Genomic DNA, 23,137 nt, shown 5'->3' with positions numbered 1-23,137 from the left:
AAAAGGAGTGCTAGTGGGCGTGGCTAAAACTATACAACAAATAACAAACAAATATGCCCAAAGCTACTTCCAATGGGACAAAAATACACAGTGCAATACCTATATATTCTCTTGAAAAGGGGTCATTTAGTTCAACCCTTTGGCCAAAGCATCTTAAGCCTGCTAGCCAACCTCAAGGCATGACGGTTAGCAGGTCCTAATACTCCCTATTCTTAAACTCCCTGGAAATGATCTGGACTTGATAAAAATAAGAAACGGAACAGGGCAGGGTTGCCCATTATCCCCTCTCCTCTTCGCTTTGTCAATAGAACCCCAGGCCTCAAAAATCAGAACAAACGTAAATATCCAGGGAATTATGATTGGAAAAATAAACTACAAAATCTCCTTATTCACAGATGATATTATTTTAACATTAGCCAAACCACAAACATCACTACCCAATCTCCAAAGTGTTCTAACTGAATTTGTCAAAATTTCGGGCTGCAAAATTAATAATGACAAATCAGAGGCTCTTAACTTGAACCTCCAAGCGCTTGAAATTAAATTCTTCAACTAAATTTTAATTATAGATGGGGCTCCTTTTAAATTAAATTAAATACCTGGGGATAAATGTGACAAGGCACTATAAATCCCTTTACCAGTGCAATTACCCTCCCCTATTCCGAATGGATTCTGGATATTGTGGATCGGGAGAATAATCTCAGTTAAAATGAATTTCCTCCCCAGGTTATTATACTTTTTCCAGACCCTTCCGATCCATATACCCAGAAACTAACTAAAATCCCTACAAAACAGAATATTCAAATTTATTTGGCAAGGTAAAAGGCCGAGGACCGCAAGGTCAGTTATGTTGGTCCAAAGAGCGAGAGGGGGCATGGGAGTAACATACATTTCAAAGTACTATCTAGCCGCCCAGCTACAGCAGATAATAGTCAGGAACACCGACCCAAATTTATACTGCTGTCCATAGAGTCCCAGTACTCGGGAACAACTTCTCTGCCATTATCTCTCTGGGCCCATGACCGACATGATATTAATACAAAAGCATTCAACCTGGGCTCAATGAGGTGCTCCTGGGACATCTGGACTAAAACAAAAGACAAATTTCAACTCATCTCCCCACCCTCCCACCTCACCCTGCTGTTTGACAACCCAAACTTCCCCCAGGGATGTGATATTAAACAATTTGATGAATACAAGGACAAAAATATTAGAACAATAGGAGTCCTACTAGATAAAGGGAAGCTCCTTAGTTTCCAGGAACTTAAAAGAAGCATATGGAGATCTGGGGCATCATATTTAAAGTATCTTCAAATCAGGCACTTTTAATATAAACTTACTAGTAAGCTCGAGTTTCCGTCACTCTCAAATTTTGAATCACTTTGTAGGAAAGGAACCTACCAGAAAGGGTTAATCTCAAGAATATATATGGGAATGCAAGCCTCGGTAGATACCCCCGGATCACAATTATATGCTAAAATAGGCGGCCGATTTAAACATGGATATAGACAGAGATGATTGGGAGGATATATGGGAGTTCGCAGCAAAAACTTCCATCTACACCACCATTAAAGAAAACATCTATAAAATCTTATTTTATTGTTACCTTGCGCCTAGTAGATTAAAGCAAATATACTCAGAGGTGTCTGACCTGTGTTGGAGGGGTTGGGGACAGAAGGGTGACATGGTGCACATTTGGTGGACATGCCTGGCCATTCAACAATACAGGCTCTCTATACAAGCCATTATCAAAGAAACTAAAGAATTGTCTATCCCCCTCGACCCACTGATCTATCTACTTGCAAAACCAGTAGCGGAGATAAGTCGCCCTTTGTGTCGACTAATCTCATTTATTCTCACCGTAGCCAGATGCGCTATTGCTGCATCCTGGAAGAAATTAGTCCCCCTCACCCAACCCTCTAGACAAGCAGTTGAGAAAAAAATAAATGAAGTACAGTAATGGTGATGGAAAAGATGACCGCTTTTCAGAAACACTCAACGGAAGAACTCCATAAAACATGGGACCCATGATCAGGAATTTGAGTTTAAGCTGTAACGGGAGCAATTGAGCTATACCCTCTAAAAAGATAAAATGATTCTCCAAATTGGAGGACTCTATTTGTTGCCGAGTGGATCGGCTGCAGCGGACAAAGGAGGACGGGTGGAGCCAACCCCCCCCCCCCCCCCACAATCCTGCTCCCTACCCCCAACCCCCAGTCTCTTCCTTCTTTCTTTCTTCTCCTTCTGTTTCTCTTATATGCCTCTGACTTGACAGTGCTAGTTGGTCCCTCCCCACCAACTGACTGGAAATATATACACCCTCTTCTAAGTGTACGGTTCGAGGTACGACATTGACCTGGTGTTATAATAATATAGCCACTGTTTTCCTACTTCTTCATACTTATTGAAATTGTATGTTTCTTTTTCAATGTCCTTGGGTGGTGTTTATTTTGTGTTTACCCGATCAAAATATTTGAAATAAAAAAAAAATGATGTTGCTCAGAAAAGTGTAATTAACTTAATTGAAACACACACATTTACGAATACTAAATTATATTTACATTATTGGGAGGTACATACTGCACTAAAAATACAATACATAGATATAATTTTAAGTGTATTAATTTAATTGCTTTTACAGATTTTCAGCCAAATTAAAGGAAACAGTCAAATATTGTGCATAAGTCATACTGAAACTGGTGAAATCAAAACAATCCAACTTCTACCTCAGTCAGAAGAAGAGCATAACTGCCTACTTACACATTCAGAAAGAACTGAAAATGTTACAAAGCTGCCAGGTATTATATCTTTATTTGTAGTCCAAATGTTTGCTCCATGACAGAATGAGTTGATAACTCAAAACTAAATTCCTCTCTAATAACCTTTAAACTGTTCTTACCATTCATATTGGCTAAATACCGTATGAAAAAAAAAGAAGGGAGGTGCAGGACAGAAGACAGAAAACACACATATGCACACACACACGCACACACATGCACACACACACACACACACACACACACACACACACACACACACACACACACACACACACACACACACACACACACACACACACACACACACACACACACACACACACACACACACACACACACACACACACACACACACACACACATATAAAAGATAAAGGGAGGGTGCACACTGTCCAAAAAGATACAAAAAAAGGGACAGGCACGCCTACAGTATATGCAAAAAAGTTACATTTATTGACTCAATGTTTCGGTCACCACAGAGAAAGGTCCCAGTGGGGACCGAAACGTTGAGTCAAAACATTTTCACACCTGTCTCTTACACATGCACACTGTATGTTCAATGCAATTCCATCCCTATATACCAATAGGGACTACATACTGTAGTAGCCATACACATGGACAGAAATGCAACACCCTCTTAAATTTCAGCACCTACCCACACCTTTGTTATTCACTCCCCCTCCACACACACCTTTTGTAAAGTGCTGTACACACTGCGGGCGCTTTATTAATTAAGATTTACACACGTACACACACACACACACATTCTCTTACATCACAAGCATTCAGGGACCATTTAACACCTCAGGTCATAAATCGCATACTGCACAGGGTGGAGGGATAGCCTTCACCCACAGATGCTTTGTTTCAAGAAAGTTTTTTGGCTGAATCAATTGTAACATCGCCCGAGACGAGATCATTGTATCTCGAAAGCTTGCACAAATAATAGCATTTCGTTAGCCACAGAACTGTATCTACTATCTGTTTCTAATTATATGTGTGTGTATATGTGATGGTGAGGGGGTAACCAGGCTTTATAATAAAGGTTAAGGCAAGTTGGTTATCCCTGAACTGTGTTTTGGGGGTCCTAGAGTGTCAGCTCTTGTACCCGTGTATTGTGCATGTATTACTGTACCATGTAATAAAAAATGCGACAATTGCAATTTTTTATGTTTTACCCTTTCCATGAGTGCTAGCAAGTGGAGACGACCAGGCGGTGAGTTTCAGGGTAGGTTTGATGGAGAAACTTCTTTCAGATCCAAAGTTATTGGAGACCCCAAAAATGTACCCAGGATTCAGGTTAGATTCCCGGCTACATTGAAGCACAGTGCTCCGGTCAAAACCCTACCATGAAAAGCATTCTTGTAACTCACCACTAGGAGGTCCTGCTTCAGCATAGACCAGAAAAGGTAAATGGGGCATGAAGGGGTTAATGTGTCCCTGCAAACTACACTGGGTCCCCAGTGTAATTAGTGCCCAGACCCCCTAAAACCTAGTATAAAGGTTTGGGGTTTACTCCAGCCAAGAATAAGGCAGAGAGGGCTTAAGTAAAGTTAAAATGTTTAAAGATTCAGTTTGCTGTGTGTAAGCGCTACAGTCTAGTGTTAAGGGAATAGTTTAAGGTTACACTCTATTTTATATACCAAAAAACTGTAATAAATTTTAGCATCAGAATGTATGAAAGTATATTATATAAAGCAGCAGTGTTTTAAAATATGTTTGACTTTATACATTAAGCATAAGGCACGGTATTTCATCTCCTAGCCACCTGGGGCTTTGGTGCCAGTGAGTCTACTCCGAGTTCCCTAGATCAAAGTGACACTGGATGCTAGGGGTGTGAAAGCCACTAATTAAGATGGTTGTATGAAGTGCCAATGGCCTTTGAAAAATAAAGGCCATCCTGGCAAACTGTCACCTCCCTAGACAGAGTGGCCCCAGCATTGCAGGATCTTTGCATGACAACTAAGCAAGATGGCGGTTTTGTTGCACATGCCCAGTGCCATGCTGAAGCTAGAGGTGCCAGGTTTCACAAACCTGAAAAAGTGTGTGAGTGGCTAGGGATGAAGTTCCCACGCTGCAGATTGGCTGTAAAACTGCAGGAATTACTTTGAAAAGGTTATAAAAAAAAAGTGAGCAGCCAGCCCAGGGAGCAGATTTTTCCCTCGTGATTCAATGGGATTCAATGTTTTTGCCAAGATTTCCAAGTTCTAAGTGACTCCAAGCCCATAGGAGTCTTGCGAAGACAGCAAGGAAACAGCTACAGGACTTTAAGCAGAAAAGTTCCTAAGTCAGACTTTCAGTATCATTTGGAGTGGAATGTGCAAGAGCTGCTGGAGGCTCATGCTGATTTGAGCTCCAGAACCTTTTGGGCTAAGTCCCGGTCAACCAACAGACTAGTTACAGACATTATTTCAACTCGGAAAGTCTGTGTTTCAACCCCAAGCCTCCAGTAAGTGTATTTTTTTTCTGCCTATTGCAATTCAATGTGTTTGCCTGTTTCTTCGGAATAAATTACAATTTATCTTACTTATTGGCTTTGCTCAGTGATATGATCCCGGTTTTAAATGTGTAAGTACTGTACCTGGTCCCCTGTAACAGTGTACAGTGGCGGCCCGCTTTAGTCTAATGCGGCCGCCACCGCGGGTAATTTAAAATCACGTGCAGACGCGGCTGTTTTGTTTTTTTTCTGATGCGTGCCGCGCGTCACTGGTGAGCCGGTCACGCGTGCTAGGGCTCCGCCAGCATCCTGAAGAGAGAGGTGATGGAGGTTGAAGGCGGGGTAGGGCCAAGTGACGCGTTGGGTACGTACTGTCGCTGCGTTGTGCATCACTGGGATCAGGAGAAGCAGAGGCGGAGCAGCCAGGGGTTCGCGCGTCATGGACCGGAGGAAGGGAAGATGCGGCTGGCGCGCGGCCAAGTTCGGCACCAGCCGAATAAAGCCCCAAAAAATTACGGGTATCTGTTAGGATGAAGCTGGCCGCAGCAGTAACTCTGATTGGCTACCGTACCATGTCACAGGCTTTCAATGACGTCACATCCGTTCTCCCCCAAGCCTCTGTCACATGGTATACTAGAGCCAATCAGAGTTGGGATGGAGTTCCCACGCTCTGAATGGCTACCGTACCATGTGAGGCCGACCATCTTTCTTTTCATGACGTCATCTTAAAGGCAATTGAAGCACAGCCATTCTGATTGGCTGTGCTTTCATTGCCTTTAAATGACGTCATCATTTTTTTTTTATTATCGGCCAAAACACATGGTTTTCACGGCCCAATCAGGGCCATGGGAACCATATGACGAAAATGTGACGTCATAGGCCTTTAAAAGCCTATGTCGTCTCATTTTGAAGGCAGGCGCCGAGGAGGAAGGACCTCCGGAGAAGAAAGAAGACCAGAGCGTGGCCGAAGAAGACAAGAAGACCCCGGAAGAGACCGAAAGAAGATACAAGAAAGAAGAATGAAGATGGATTACAAATAGAAGACCCGTGGATTGATTTGGTTTTTATTTTAATGTTTATTATTTTATGGTTTATTATTTTATGGGTTCCTGTACGTGGATTGGTTCGAGAATAAGCTGTTCAACGGGAGTCGGTGAGTGGGTCAAGTAATGGTAAGTGAACTAAAGAAATTTATTTTATTTAACTTGTTCATTTTTTGAAGGTTTTTTACATGTATATTTTTTATTTTTTTGCTATATCATTTCTTGCCACTGTATGTATGTATGTATGTCTAGATCGGTATATACATACAGGGTAAGAAATTATGTTGTTTTAAAAGCTTGTTTTGCTGTGTTTAAAATGTTTTTGGCTATGCTGCTATGCATAAATGTGTGTGTCATGTATTTTAGAATTAGATAGATGTAATTTTTGCTATTGTATGGTGTACTTTAGGTCAGGGTGAGGCTTGCTTTTGTATATTGTATTCTTTTTGGTACTTATATTTTGTCTGAGAATAACTTGTTCTGTTTAACGATTGAATTAGTTAATTGTTTAATTGTTATGGATGGAATTTAAATTGTTTTGTGATTTAATTAATGAATGCTAATTAATTTATGGTTACTGGATTGGTTTAAATAGCATACTTGTTTGTATGTATTGGTATTTTGTTTGAAATATGTTATTGTTAACATTCATTTGCAGAATCTACATGGTGCATAGATTCTATGCATCATGTATACAATGTAAATGCAATGTTTTGAGTGGCATTTGAGGCTTCTGATTGGCATTTGAGGATTTTCATTATAAGATGAGATAGGATTTTTAAAGGAAATTGATTTTATTGTACTGTGTCTGTATGGAGAAGTGGTATTTGTAGTACAGCATGTTTTTGATAACTCTTCTACATTTATTTGTATATTGGTTCATCATGTGTGTGTATATATATATATACACACACATATATATATATATACACACACATGATGAACCAATATACAAATAAATGTGTGTGTGCGTGTGTGTGTGTGTGTGTGTCGTCACTCCGCCACAGGCCAATGAGAGGTGTGCGGGGGCGGGCGGCCCAAGGGACCAATGAGATTTCCCCTGGGGACACAGGAAGATGCAGACAGGCATACAGTGCTTTCACAAATATATGCCTGTCTGCATCTTCCTGTGTCCCCAGGGGAAATCTCATTGGTCCCTTGGGCCGCCCGCCCCCGCACACCTCTCATTGGCCTGTGGCGGAGTGACGACACACACACACACACGCACACGCACACGCACACACACACACACACACATACACACACACACTCTGTTGCTTGGCCTCACTCTCCCCCGTCAGTTGGACCGCAGCTCACCTTCCACACCCCCCCTCCTCTCCCGGTGCCCCTCCTCTCCCGGTGCCCCTCACTCTCTTCCCCCTCCCCACCTCACCCAAATCCCCACGCTCCGCAACATCCCCAGCCGCACCATCACCCTCACCGTGCTCCCGGAGAGGGGAAGCGCGGCCCTCCTGCTCAGCAGAAAACTCCAGGCTCCTCCCCCCTCGCTCACAACGAGGAAAAGCGCGGCACGGCGCGGCCCGGGCCTCCTGCACTCCCCCTCACGTGCGCAGCTCCCGGACGGAGGGGAAGTGCGGCGCAGGCCTCCTCCTCACGTGCACCGGCTCCCAGACGGAGGGTAAGTGTGGCGCGGGCCTCCTGCCACTCTTGCCCCCCCCCGCCAGCTTCCCAAACTCACCTCCTGCCCCAGCCAGATGCCACGGGGTCAAGGTAAGTCACCCACCGTCTCCCACCCACGCACTGTCACCCAGTCACCCACACACCCACCCAGTCACCCACACACCCACCCAGTCACCCAGTCACTTTCACCCAGTCACCCACTCACTCACCCACTCAGTCACCCACCCACCCACTCAGTCAACTCTCAGTTACCCACCCAGTCACCCACCCACTCACTCAGTCACCCACCCACCCACTCACTCAGTCACCCACCCACTCACTCAGTCACCCACCCACCGACTCACTCAGTCACCCACCCACCCACTCACTTAGTCACCCATCCACTCACTTAGTCACCCACCCACTCACTCAGTCACCCACCCACCCAGTCACCCACACACCCACCCACCCAGTCACCCACACCCCCACCCACACACCCACCCAGTCACCCAGTCACTTTCACCCAGTCACCCACTTTCACCCAGTCACCCACTCACTCAGTCACCCACTCACTCAGTCACCCACCCACTCAGTCACCCACCCACTCAGTCACCCACCCAATCACCCACCCAGTCACCCACCCATTCAGTCAGTCACCCAGTCACCCACCCATTCAGTCAGTCACCCAGTCACCCACCCATTCAGTCACCCACCCATTCAGTCAGTCACCCAGTCACCCACCCATTCAGTCAGTCACTCAGTCACCCGGGGGAAGCCCAACCCTGTCATCCGCCCCCCCAAAATTACATCCCGGGCAACGCCGGGTCTCTCAGCTAGTCATATATATGTGTGTATATATATATATAGTTGCATGATGAAGCCACTGTACAAATGAATGGGTGAAGGGTGGGTATCGGGCCAGTGTGTCTTAACCCCTTAATTACCTTTGCAGTTATAATCCGATAAGGTGTTTAAGGGGTTAATTGATATCTGAATGTAATTGCAATGTATTGGCTATGTATTTTGTGGGCAATGAAAGACAAGGATTTTGCTGGCGACGGGGGCTTCTTATTGATGAGGTCAGTAGTACTTTATTTATTTTATTATGCTAGTTAATGTGTTTAATAATAGGCAAATAATCTGTTATCCCTATCTGGATAAAAGAGTTAATTGTGTAATTGATTTGGATGGTATTTTAATTGTTTTGGGATTTGATTCATTAATGGTAATTTATTTCGGTTGCCTTGCTTGGTTTAAATAGTATACTTGTTTAGATTTCATTGTATTTTCTTTAGAATATTTTATTGTTAACATTGATTGGCAGAGTGCTCAAAAGCAAATGCCAGCAACCAACCTCACACTGATGATACCCATCAAGGTTGAAACATGTTTGTGAGTGGGTTTACTGGCTTTGCATCTCCCAAGCCCTTGCTTAAAAGCTGCGCCTAAAGCAGCATGCATTGGCTAAGGGTTGCTCATGTAATGTGAGCTTAAGATAAAAGGTGGCACTGTGTGCTCATTTGCATGTCATTTCCCAGAATCCCTTCCTGCAGTGGAAGTGCTGTGTGCTGGGCGATAATGGTGAAAGACAGGGTTAAGTGATATCAGAATGTAATTGCAATGTTATGGCTATGTATTTTGTTGGCAACGGAGGACACAGATTTTGCTGGCGAGGGGGCTTCTTATTGATGAGGTTAGTAGAACTTTATTTATTTTATTATGCTAGTTAATGTGTTTTATAAAGGGCAAATAATCTATTATCCCTATCTGGATAATAGTTATTTTGCACATTATTGTACTGTATGTGTTGGGGGGGGGGGGGATTGATGTATTTAATGTATAGGACATGTTTATTTTTTTTACATACAGGGTTGTTTCCTCATGTCTGCGGGGGACCTATGGAGACCACCTGCGGTCTCCTCGGGCTTCTAAAGGGTAAACGGCTGCCGGGTCCACGGGGGGACACCTGTGGGGAAGAACAAGTGGCCCCACATCTGTGGGGGCACCGCGGACTGTAGGGACCTCCAGAGGGCCCCCAGACCCCCGGGGGAACCACCCAAGGCCTCTCAGACACCTGTGGGTCTGACCCGGGGCCCCCCAGACAGCCGCGGGCTTACCCTTGGGGACCCCATTGTGGCCCACGGTGACCCTCGGAGACCACCTGGTGGACCACGGCGACTGGCGGGGACCACCCATAGGCCTCCAGACCCTGTTTGAAACATGGTGCTGGGCTACTGTAGGTCTGTGAGGTGACCTATCAGGCTCACCGGGGACTCCCGTGGGCCTGAGGTATTATCCCTGTATGTAAAATAATAAATCATGTATTTATGGGGGGGGCACAGGAGGTGGGTTATGTATTTAATAAATATAATGATGTTTATTGTGGGGCTGTGTATTGTTTTTATTGTGGGTACTGGGGGTGGGGGAAGGGGGTATTGGTCCCAAGGATATGTGGGTAGGCCTCTCGGCTGGCTATTGGGTGAGGGTGGTTAGGCCTCACAGGGTGGAGGGGGTAGTGGGGGAGGGTATGTAGGCCTCCCAAGTGGTGGGTGAGGGTGGGTTAACCCCTTAATGACTGTAGCGGTTAATAACCGCTATGGTAATTAAAGGGTTAGAGAACATTACATTGGTTGTTTTTTTTCTTGTTTATGTTTTGCAGCATCGGAGGGGCATGGACGGTGATGAAGATGAGGATGGCCTTCATCGTGGCAGCCGGACATGGGTGAGTGCTATATGTATTTATTGTATTTATTGTTCTTTATGTATTTTAAATGGGCAAATTCACTATTATCCATATGTAGATAATATTAATTTTGCACATTAATATACTGTACAGTATGTGTTAAGGGTGGTGTATTTATGTGTTGTAATTTTTTTTGGAGTGCACTGAATTGGTACTGCAGGCCTGCAGGGAACACCCGAGGGCCACCGCCGGCCTATAGTATCATTGCGGTGCATCCTAAAAATGTTCTATATGTAATGGGGGTATAGGTTTTGTTGGGGGCACAGGGGGTGTATGTTGTTTATTGCAATGTTTATTGGGGGCAATTGTCCCCAATAAACATGCTATTATGCCTTAACCCCTTCATTGCCTTAGCGGCTATCCGCTATGGTAATGAAGCAGCATTAATGTATTTTCATAATATTGTGCGGGAGCAGGGGGTCCCCTGAGCTGAACCGCATTGATTTGTGGCTCAGGGACCCCCTGCTTCTCGATTTACAGGCCCCAGTTTGGGGCATCGGTGCCAGTGTCGCTGCCATCTTTATAGCGGACACGTCGCGTATGGGACGCTATAAAGATGGCGGTGACACTGGCATCCGATGACACATACTGGGGCCTGTAACTTGGGAAGCAGGGGGTCCCTGATCCACAAATCAATGCGGTTCAGCTCAGGGGACCTCCTACTCACAGTACTCTATTATTAAAAATATATTCATGCTGCTTCGTTACCATAGCACATAGCCACAAAGGTATGGAATGATTGTTTATTGATATGGGTGTTTTATTCATAGTGTAGATGTGCAGAGGGTCTCCGGAGCTGAACCGCTTTGGTTTTAGATCCGGGGACCCCCTGCTTCCCGAGATACAGGCCCCTTTATGGGGTGCCGGTATGCCTCTGCTTTGTTTACATTCTGCGGTCACATGATCGGGACATTTAAATGCAGAGGGATACCAGCACCTCATAACGGGGCCTGTATCTTGGGAAGCAGGGGGCCCCCGGACCTGAAACCAATGCGGTTCAGCTCCGGAGACCCCCTGCACATGTACACAATGAATAAAATAGTTTTTAAAAGAATTATTAATGTGCCGATGTTTGCGCCGAGAGAGCGGCGGATCTCTCTCTGCTGCAGACACATCTCGGCAGGGAACGGCTTCTCGCCAGGCAGACTGTCTCGCCACCGGTTACTCGCCATGTTTGGCAATGTTGTTCTCGCTGTGATTCACCAGGGATTCGGCCCTTCCTGCATACAGCGAGGGCAACACGCCAAAAACATGGCGAATTCAAACCCCTGGCGAATGCAATTTTCCGCCGCTTAGTGCATGACCACCCTAGTGTTCATATGAGGCTTGGCGTTCTCCTTATGTGTTTGTTTTGGTTGAGATGAACAGTCAGTGTCAGAGGAATCCCAATCTGTGGAGTAGTCACTTGGAACAACAGGTTGTTCCTGTGGTTGTGGTTTCTTAATATTGAATTTAAAGATTTTTCCCTCTTGATAATCTTTGGTATCTCTTTAGAATTGTTTGTGTTTTCTGATTTTTATCTCTTGGGTATACCGTTCAATATTGTTTTTTTTAACTGTAATTCATATTCATTACATTTTTCATTAGTATTCCATTTAGTGATTTCTGCTTTCAACTTGTTTACAGTACTGCTGCGGCAGCCTTTATTCTAACAAATCACCGTTTTTTCCCTGGCTTGTACCTGGAATGCGACGCTCTTCACCTGGCGCATGCCGCGTTCGTTTTGTGTTCCTAGCAACGGGTCATGCCGGCTGACGCACGGTTGATGGGTTTACTGATAATGGTTCGGTTTTAAAGGGCTGCAATGCTTTCACGTGTCCGCCAGATGGCAGATATTCATGAATTATAATGCGCATGCGCTTCAGTAATGTGTCGGCTTGCAGGTGTTTCGTTTAAAAAAGATACTGTACCACAGTGTGCTATTGTAACTTGGCCTTGAGACTGAAGGAAGAGGTTGCAAAAATGTATCAATTTAGGCTTTTCATATTAAAGAAAGACAAAGACCAGTTTCGCTTACAGTATTCTCCAGAGACCCGCCCGACATGAGTGTTCAAGTGCAGCCCGCTTTCCAAAAACCCGACAGAAGTTACGCGTATTTGATATGGGCCGCAATTAATGCAACAGATGATAAGATGGCAACAGTTGTTCAAATTTATCAGTATTTTATCGAAAACTATGACTTTTACAAATTTTCGCCAACTCCTCATACGTGGAAGCGTGCAGTAAGGAAAAGGTTAAGTAGCGACCCCTGTTTTCATCGTATTGAGCCACAATTTGTTGGAGGGTAATGGTGTGTATCACCGGATTTTTGCGGTATCTATGATCATGAAGGCGGCAAAAGGCGAAGGGTCATGTTAAAACCAACTAAGAAACGACAGTCGCTGCCAAGCAATGCACCAGCACCGGCTTCCAATGACGGTCCCGCCGTCAGTGACAACCCTGAGCCTGAGCCTGAGGCTGAGCCGGATTTCGCGTGCAGTTTTGATGAAGCTTGCATGTACCTAAGCAGTTTCCAGCCTCACCAGCTGACTACAGGTGGACTAGTCCCGCTGCAAACTATCGACGTGGATGATGAAGAACACTGGACTGGCAGTGGCCCGGCGCCAGCTGAATGGGAAATACTATGGTGAGTATTGTTGCCGTATAATTTTCTGTGTTTTTTTTATTTTGACAATACTGTATAAATAGCGGTGCGATTCCAAAGTCAAGCGATTCTCCTGTAAGCAATATCATTGGCTGAGCGGCTTCTACAGTACTGTACTGCAGATACTCAACAATTGGTGGAACGCTAGGCACATGCGCATGTGAACAGGAGAAAATTATTGGTGGGGCTGGCTGGGTACTTCTTTAGGGGGCTGAGCATTACTGTACATTAAAACTTTTCTTTTTGTTTTTCCTCAGAAAAGAAAACGGCTAATGGGGGGATTTCGATGGATAATATCGCGTTGTGTGACAATGCCTGCACATTGCTGAATCGGATTTAAAACCCCACGTCTACAGTTTTTTTGCCCTTGTTCCGGCCGTACAGTACAGTATACTGTGTAATAAACCCTAAAAATAAAACTATGCATTTATTCTACATGTACAGTATCATTTACATTGTGTGTGTTCTACAGTATACAGTGCCAGGTTCCTAACATCTATGGGCAAAATGAATTTTATTTCTAGGTGCCCTAGAACAGAAGTTCCCACGCCAATTGGCCGTGAACTTGACCGAGGCCCTAGTTCCCACGCCAAATGCGCGATTACCCTGACTCCGTTCTGTTGCCACGAGAGGGTCGCTATTTGCCATGCAATCCTGCCGGAACTAGGACTACATGGTGACCAAATCTGAGCCCTCTAGGTTGAACAGAACCAGAGTTATGGGTTCCAGGTTTCTGCTCATTCTGACTTAGCCGTTTCAAAGCAGCGCGGCTTTCTCCGCCATTACGGTCAATGATAGGACCCTCCTCGCCGGCGTGACCCTTTCTCGCCACCATTACTGGTCAGACCCTGTTGGGGTCAAGTGAGAGGGTTCCTAACATCTATAGGCAAAATGAATTTTATTTCTAGGTGCCCTAGAACAGAAGTTCCCACGCCAATTGCCCTAGTTCCCACGCCAATTGCGCGATCATTGCTCTTTTTTGACAATGTTGCCGATCTTGCGGATTTGCGGTCTGGCAGTAAAAAAACAGTGCAGTAAGCCTCGACATTTGTTACACTGTCAAAGGAGCAAATGGAAACAATGTAAGACAAATCAACATGTTCTTTTATTGGTGGAGTCAGTACAAAAACATTTATTTACAAATACTGTACAATGTTGAAACATTTTAAGTGCACAGCAATTCAAAACATCGACAGTACAGTCCTAGAGGGCAGCAAACAGGGCAGGTTTTCTGGGCAACCTTGAAAACCGTGCCTGTTTTCGGCCCCCAGGGACTGGAGTCGTGCATGTCCTGTGTAAAAAAACACACAACAACATCTCCTTTGTTTAAGTACAGCAGGTACTGTAGGGCAAAACATGTACAGTACAATACAGTTCAGCACAACAGTGTGGTCTCACTGAAACTCCTCCACATTGTCCATCCAGGGCCGATGCCTTGCATGGCGCAAAATGCCATTAATGCAGTCTCGAACGCCTTTCATTACAGGATCTGTAATTGGATAAAAGCGCCGCAATTCATCCCAAATGTTTTTCCTTAAATTGACAGGAAGCGCCTTTTTTTACGCGATTCCCATCGTAGTTCACTTTGAAGGCCCAGTCGCAGTACAAAGAGTAGGGAACATGGTGCTTAAATATGAACAAGGCATACTTGTGGGGTACACCAGCACTCATCACCCTATACTTCTCCCTGAGCTTCGGTGGCAGATCGCACAGGGTGATGTCGGGCACCGTTTCGATGCGAGCGGGTGTAGGTCTTTTGGGAGCGGCTGTGCTTGAGGCGACGGGCGATGGTAGGTTGTCTGGGAGGAAGCTTTTCTCTGGTCTAGGTCGCCGTGTTGTATCCTGGCATGGTCTTGACGGGGTTGTCATGTCCTCCTCAACGGCATACATGTACACTACATCTTCTAGTGGAGGGGGTGCGCTTGGTGATGGAAGGGGGTCGAAGGTCCCATTCATCACATCCATGTCACCCCCCTGCTCCGGCATCGGGGAAACAGGGGCATTAGCACCGAGCAAATAATGTATGCCCGCTATGTAAGCCTCTATCTTCTCCATCCGTCGATCCATCCGTTGATCCATTTGTAGCATCCGTTGCTCCACATTTAGCATTGTTTCCAGAAGCAGATCTATCTTTGCCAGCACAATAGAATTCCCGGGGAGATCCACACTTATCCCATTCAGTATCCGGTCTAACGAGCTGCTTCTTGTGCATGGCGTGTGAACATCTGGGGGGATGGGTGCAACGGAGGATGAGATGGGGGTTCCATGGACAGAAGCTGCATCGACATCGAGGAAGAGTGGAGGAGGTGATCTGTGGATACCCGGTAGAGGAGAAGCGGCAGCGTCGTCGAAGAGGGATGGAGAAAGTGACCTTTGGATTTCCGGGCGAGAAGCAGAGTCATCCAAGAGCAAAGGAGACAGTGACCCGTGGATTTCAGAGGCGGCAGCGTCGTCGGATGGAACCGGAGAAGATGGGGGTGGAGAAGACGGGCTGAAGATTTCCGGGACAGCTACAGCAGAGTCGTCGAAGCGTATGTGAGGAAGTGGTCTGAGGGTTCGATGGGTTGGCTGCCATTCGTTTTGCGTCGAGAGTACATCACCGTATATCTTCTTCACATAATTAGGCTTACGTCTAAGAAAACCCTTAGCCTTTGGGGTCAGCAGAAGGTTTTTTTTATTGGCCTTAGCCTGTCGCTTTTGCCTTGGCATGGAAACGGCTGCCGCCTTTCGCTTTTTCAGCTTGACAGGCACGGCAGAGGCGAGAGGGTTCCTGCGTCTATAGAAACGGGGTTGCTCCATGGAAGCAGGTGGCACAATGCAGTATCTGGACAAGGGCAAGTTCAGATAAAGATCATGGAGTGGTGGGCTACAGTATGCAAAGTGTGTAACCTTTTATGCATGGCGACCAGGTACAGGTGTTGAAAGTGGGCGTACTCTCATGTGAGTCATTACCGTATAAATACACCATCCATTTTGTGTATTTACTGCACATAGAACACACATCGACTAAACATCGAATATACATTCTTGTGTTTGTATTTCTTTGTACTCGAACAAATGCCTGTTAAAAAGATTTCAAAGGAGCTCAGCATGCGAATTAAGGAGATGTACACGAGCGGACACCGAATTGCTGCTATCCAGCGCTGGTTAGCTGCCTCTGACCTTGTTGTGCCAGCAACCACCGTGTGCTATCATGCATACGGAAAAAACAGAGAATGCAAAAGGGCACCAAGCGTAACTAACGCGTAAGTATATTTATAAAACTTAACAACAAAAAAAAATAGAAAACTGTACGTACTGTACTGTTCCTACAGTACAGTATATCTACAGTACAGTTCTGTATCTACTGTAATACTGTTGTTATTTCTGTTTATTTATATTACAACATAGTTTGTACAGTATATTTATATTTATAGTGGAACAGTATACATTTTTTGTATATTTCAATTTATCATACAACGGTATATATAGGATGTATATTTATATTTATATGACAACAGTATATATATTTTGTATTTTTATAGTACAACAGTATATATATTTTGTATATTTATATTTATAGTACAACAGTATACATTTTTTGTATATTTCTATTTATCGTACAACGGTATATATAGGATGTATATTTATATTTGTATGACAGCAGTATATTTATTTTGTATATTTATAGTACAACAGTATATATATTTTGTATATTTATATTTATAGTACAACAGTATACATTTTTTGTATATTTATATTTATCGTACAACAGTATATATTTTTGGTATATTTATATTACAACATTAAATTTATATACATTTTATATTGCTGCATATTAATAAAACAATATATTTTCTTTACATTGTAGGGAGACAACTCTTCTGGTGGACAAAATACGTGAGGAGAATGATGAGAGGAGTGCATTAAGGGTTAAAAACACTCTGCAGGAAAAGCACAATCTGACTGTATCCGAGACCAGCATAAAGAAGATGAGACGCAGCATTGGATGGAAATATGGACGTGTGAGGTTAGTACTGGAAAGTACAGGAAGTACTGTAAAAGTGTTGTTTAGCAAACTGTACTGTACTGCACTGTGCCGCTAAAATTTTTTATTCCTTGTCATTACAGAGCATACCCCATGATACGGGACGCAAACAAAATCAAAAGGGTGGTCCTGGTCCAGGCATGGATCGACAGTGGGGAGACTTTCCAGGATTGCATCTTCACTGATGAGTCTACTGTGTCGCTGGAGAGATTTGCAAGCTTTGCATTCCACAAAAAAGGCCGCATATCTTTGAAGCCGCGGCCAAAACACCCTGTGAAGCTGCATGTGTGGGGTGCCATCTCTAGGCGTGGACCGGGTTGCATTGTCATCTTTGAAGGTAAAATGTATCAAATATAATGTCGCCTAATGCACTGTACTTTACTAGTGTTGCCTTACTGTATGCACTGTACTGTACTATTGTGCAGTTTTTTGAGCACTTTTCTTTTCTTGCTATAGGAATCATGAATAAAGCTTTCTTCCAAGACAACATTGTGCCCGAGATAGTGCAATACATCACACGCGAGTTCCCCGACGGTCACCGCTTCTACCAGGACAACAATCCCAAGCACAACGCGTCAACGGCGCATATCCTTGAGCGCGGCATCAACTGGGTGAAGACACCAGCGGAGTAAGTGCAGTAGACCGTGTCCCATTTTTGTTCCCCACTGTTTTTAGCTCTTAAACCAATTGTCCTTTTTTTCCAATGACAGATCGCCAGACTTCAATCCGATCGAAATGGTCTGGCATCAGCTGAAGGACCATATCCGGAAAGTGGCGAAACCCTCCAAAAAGGACGAGTTGTTGAAAGGCATAATGAGTTTTTGGAACGATGTACTCACCGTGGAACGCTGCAATAAATATATAGACCATATTGCCACTGTGTTGCCTATTGTCATCGCGCGTAATGGGCAAGCATCAGGAAAGTAGTACTGTGCTGCAGTATTGTAAGTACAGTATGATACAGGTAAGTATGGCACAGATTTTTTCTTTCCAGATAGTCAGAGTATACAGTAGTTAGTTTTTTCTTTACAGAGAGAGCAGCACCAGCCATCAGGTTACAGTACATAGAATTTAACAGTAGTCAGAGTATACAGTAGTTCCAGTATACAGTAGACTAGTTTGACAGTACTACAGTAACTGCCTACTAACTGCTCAATTTTTTTCTTTCCAGAGAAAGCAGCACCAGCCACCTACAGTAGTTTTACACATCACACAATGCCATAATACAGTACGCACATACAGTACAGTACAATAACTGCACTAATTTTTTGTTTTCTTGTCGTTTCAGGAAAAAACGGGTGGCCTGGGGGGAGGTGGGTTTTTGTGTCCAGTCTAATCTGTTTGTACAGTAAAATGTACAGTATATAAACAGCAGTAATGATGTACACAAAACCTCTCCTCTCTCAATGAACTACTGTACTGTAGACAGAACGAGGAAAAGATAAAGACGGGAAAAATAATATTACTATACAGTATACAGTATATATATATTATACAGTACATTACAGTATATATTATTAAATAATTTTCTTATAAATGTGCATTATTCATGTTTCCCCATGTTTTACAAATGTTTTCTAAATGGTTATCCAATTTCAATCTGCCAGAAGAATTTAATAAAGGCTGCAGTATGTATTATTCATGATTATTTTTATATTTGTATTTTTTGGGTCCTGCCAAAATAAAATAAATATTTATTCACTTTCCTGCTAACCATAATCATTGACAACAACCACACACCCCCCCCCCCTGACAGTATAAGAATGAATGACAAAACAACATGAATCAGTTAATGTTTTTTTTACTCTCAATTCTCACAATGCTGTGCACATCAGATTTACAATTACATTTCAAATTCGAGAGGGGATTTCCCAAAAGCCTCTAAGGGTAGGGGGGGGGTGGTGTGATTACATGCAGGCGCACTGAGCTTTGTCGCTCGGCTATGGGCGGATTAAGAACACAATGGCAATATTCAGAAGATTAACGAGTCTGTGGAGAGAGGGGGTTGGTAGGTAGGGTAGGGTGACTCATGCGCTGTAAGCAGCAAGCTCCCATCTCTAAAAGGATTAGAGTACACGCAGGCGCAGTCAGCCGATTGATGCTTGGCTAGGGACGGATTAAAAACATAATGACTAAAGTAACTGCAGAAAATGAATGACTCTGGAGGTGTGTAGCTAAAATAGTTAACAGTACTGTAATTTCAAAAGGCAGTTCATCATAATAATTTGATCAATAAACCCCCAAATACAACCCCCACATACAGTACATAAAAAGCAAGTCACTTTAACTCCCTGTGCCTCAGGCACCAAAAACAAACAGTAGATTTTCTATATACAGTATATATATATTATTAATTAATATTCATATAAATGTCCATTTTTCATTTATCTCCATGTTTTACAAATGTTTTGTAAATGTTTCTTCGATTTCAATCTGCCAGAAGAATTTAATAAAGGCTGCAGTATGTATTATTCATGATTATTTTTATATTTGTATTTTTTGGGTCCTGCCAAAATAAAATAAATATTTATTCACTTTCCTGCTAACCATAATCATTGACAACAACCACAACCCCCCCCCCCCCCTGACAGTATAAGAATGAATGACAAAACAACATGGTTTTTTTACTCTCAATTCTCACAATGCTGTGCACATCAGATTTACATTTACAATTACATTTCAAATTCGAGAGGGGATTTTGCAAAAGCCTCTAAGGGTTGGGGGGGGGGGGGGATGGTGTGATTACACGCATGCGCACTGGCAATATTCAGAAGATTAACGAATCTGTGGAGAGAGTGGGTTGCTAGGTAGGGTAGGGTGACTCATGCGCTGTAAGCAGCAAGCTCACATCTCTAAAAGGATTAGAGTACATGCAGGCGCAGTCAGCCGATTGACGCTTGGCTAGGGACGGATTAAAAACACAATGACTACAGTAACTGCAGAAAATGAGCAAAGCGTTGTTGTGTGTTTTTTTACACAGGACATGCACGACTCCAGTCCCTGAGGGCCGCAAACAGGCACGTTTTTCAAGGTTGCCCTGAAAACCTGCCCTGTTTGCTGCCCTCTAGGACTGTACTGGTGCAATTTCAACCCGCTCAGACCCACAGAACGGATTATTTTAAATTATATTTATATATTTATATTTTAAAGATATAAAACAATGTACTGTATTGTATTTAAAACATGTGACTGTAAACCATACTGACTGACAAATGTTTTCACACATGTACTGTAGCAGTAAACCATACACCTGTTGATGTTTTGAATTGCTGTGCGCTTAAAATGTTTCAACATTGTACAGTATTTGTAAATAAATGTTTTTGTACTGACTCCACCAATAAAAGAACATGTTGATTTGTCTTACATTGTTTCCATTTGCTCCTTTGACAGTGTAACAAATGTCAAGGCTTACTGCACTGTTTTTTTACTGCCAGACCGCAAAGCCGCAAAATCGGCAACATTGTCAAAAAAGAGCAATGATCGCGCAATTGGCGTGGGAACTAGGGCAATTGGCATGGGAACTTCTGTTCAAGGGCACCTAGAAATAAAATTTATTTTGCCCCTAGATGTAAGGAACCCCCTCACTTGACCCCAACAGGGTCCGACCAGTAATGGCGGCGAGAAAGGGTCACGCCGGCGAGGAGGGTCCTATCATTGACCGTAATGGCGGAGAAAGCCGCGCTGCTTTGAAACGGCTAAATCAGAATGAGCAGAAACCTGGAACCCATAACTCCGGTTCTGTTCAACCTAGAGGGCTCAGATTCGGTCACCATGTAGTCCTAGTTCCGGCAGGATTGCATGGCAAATAGCGACCCTCTCGTGGCAACAGAACGGAGTCAGGGTAATCGCGCAATTGGCGTGGGAACTAGGGCCTCGGTCAAGTTCACGGCCAATTGGCGTGGGAACTTCTGTTCTAGGGCACCTAGAAATAAAATTCATTTTGCCCATAGATGTTAGGAACCCCCTCACTTGACCCCAATAGGGTCCGACCAGTAATGGCGACAAGAAAGGGTCACGCCGGCGAGGAAGGTCCTATCATTGACCGTAATGGCGGAGAAAGCCGTTTCAAACCAGCGCGGCTAAGTCAGAATGAGCAGAAACCTGGAACCCAAATCCTATGTTAGTGGCGAATTAAAAATAAGGTGGAGGAAGGGTAGAAGGGTAGACCAAAAGGAGTATGTATCCCAAATAAATTCTAGGCTACTGTAGCTCTATACTCTAACAGGGCAGGTAAGTATATGCAATGATACAGTGTATGGTTTCTAACAACAGCTCGCAAACGCCCCCATGAGTTTTTACACGGCATTGCAGTATTGCAGACAGCGAGAATAAAATGCTTAAATCACAGGCGCGAAAATAACGCAATTCACTCCGGCCGAAAAAGACACAAAACCGCACATAACCGGGATAATCTGAAATTCGCGGAGCTAGCCGAGTTAGAATAAAGGATGTCACCACTCTAGGTCACTTTTAAATACGTCAAGTTTTTCTGTTTCATATTTCACAATTAACTTCATTAAATCATGTGAACACGGAGAGAGTACCTTTTCCCACTCTTTTGTAAATTCTCTCTCTGTACACATATACGAAGGGGCCAAATTGAGGCGTAGTCCCCTAGGGATCAGTTTGGATTTGATGTAGGTTTCCAAACTGATTATGTGCCACCACAGTCTAGATTGTTCATGTTCTCCGCTCCTGACCTGAGGTTTTTGTGTCTTAGCACCCATTCACATTTTCTTTTAAAGCCTCTAGACCCCACGAAGGGGGATCCCAATTTGCTGGACCTGGTTCTGCTTTTGTGTATATTACAGTATAGAATAAAGAAAAATTCTACATTTTATTCCATGACTTATTGCCTTGTCAAAACGTGCGTTTTGACCAGGACAGCATCACAGTTACCAAAATAGGCCTGTTGCAGTGTACATGCAACTACACACGCGGGTTTCTTGACAAGGCTTATTTATTTAGCCTTAAAAGTTATACAGCACACAAAACAAAAATAGCTTTTCATCAGCAAACAAAAGAAAATGGCTTATTCTTCAGCAGACAAAACAAAACAGTTTCTCTTTAGCAGACAGTGTAAAAATGAGGCAGCTACCTTTTCTATGCAGGAGACAGACAGTTCATAAACCATGTACTTTGCTAACAGACCTTGTATCAGTAATCTCTTCAGTAGCTTACTCCTCTCCCTCAACAGCCAGCCCCCATGTGTCTACAGCCTGGGGTTTTTTAACACACCTTGATTAGGCAGCTGGGATCCAACTAATTGTCCTGAGGTTCCCAGCTGAAATTAACCTAGTCACTGCTGCATTGCAGGCTAAACATATGTCTGCCAGGCATATAGCTGGTGGCTTTTATTTACCCTGTCACAAGGCCCCATAGACTTTTTCATAAAATAAATTATATTATTGCATTAAAATAAAAAACATGCAAAATGTTTACAAATTATTATAACATTGTTCATGATCATGATCTGTATCCCTATGTGGGATAAAATACTGTTTACTTTGCTTTACAAATACATGCTTAATAATTTTGATAATATTATTTGAACTCATTCCATTTTCTTTTTATTAGATATATCTGTGTTGGGAAGATTCCTACCTGTTGCAGCTATGCCGAATATCAAAATAGAGAAGGTTAGTTCAGAATATGGCTTTCAGTGTCTTCATATGCTCTACATACATTTGCTAACAACTCAAGTAACAACTCAGTTCCCAAAAAGTACAACATTATAGGGTATATAGAAAGAAAATAATACTAATGTATTTTTTTTTATAAAACTTTAAAGGGCATGAGACCGCTCATCCAATTATATAACAATCAATATTTAAAATTCAGAT

The 23,137-nt window shown here is 43.5% G+C and overlaps 1 protein-coding gene across 4 annotated transcripts in view; it reads left to right on the top strand.

Moving 5' to 3' along the window:
* Window positions 1-23,137, top strand: part of LOC142463887 (tesmin-like) — a 365,821-nt gene that overhangs the window by 135,830 nt on the left and 206,854 nt on the right. For 3 of the 4 annotated variants that reach the window (XM_075566708.1, XM_075566707.1, XM_075566709.1), the window contains 2 exons: window positions 2,642-2,798; window positions 22,872-22,933. The exons of the other annotated variant lie outside the window; for it this stretch is intronic. In XM_075566708.1, the coding sequence (XP_075422823.1) occupies window positions 2,642-2,798; window positions 22,872-22,933 (219 nt within the window). The remainder of the gene's footprint in view (window positions 1-2,641; window positions 2,799-22,871; window positions 22,934-23,137) is intronic. 4 annotated transcript variants of the gene reach the window in all.

This window comes from Ascaphus truei, chromosome 12 (genome assembly GCF_040206685.1).
Source record: "Ascaphus truei isolate aAscTru1 chromosome 12, aAscTru1.hap1, whole genome shotgun sequence".
NCBI lineage: Eukaryota > Metazoa > Chordata > Amphibia > Anura > Ascaphidae > Ascaphus > Ascaphus truei.
The sequence above is the reverse complement of the archived record's forward strand: the minus strand, read 5'-3'. Positions and strand labels throughout refer to the sequence as shown.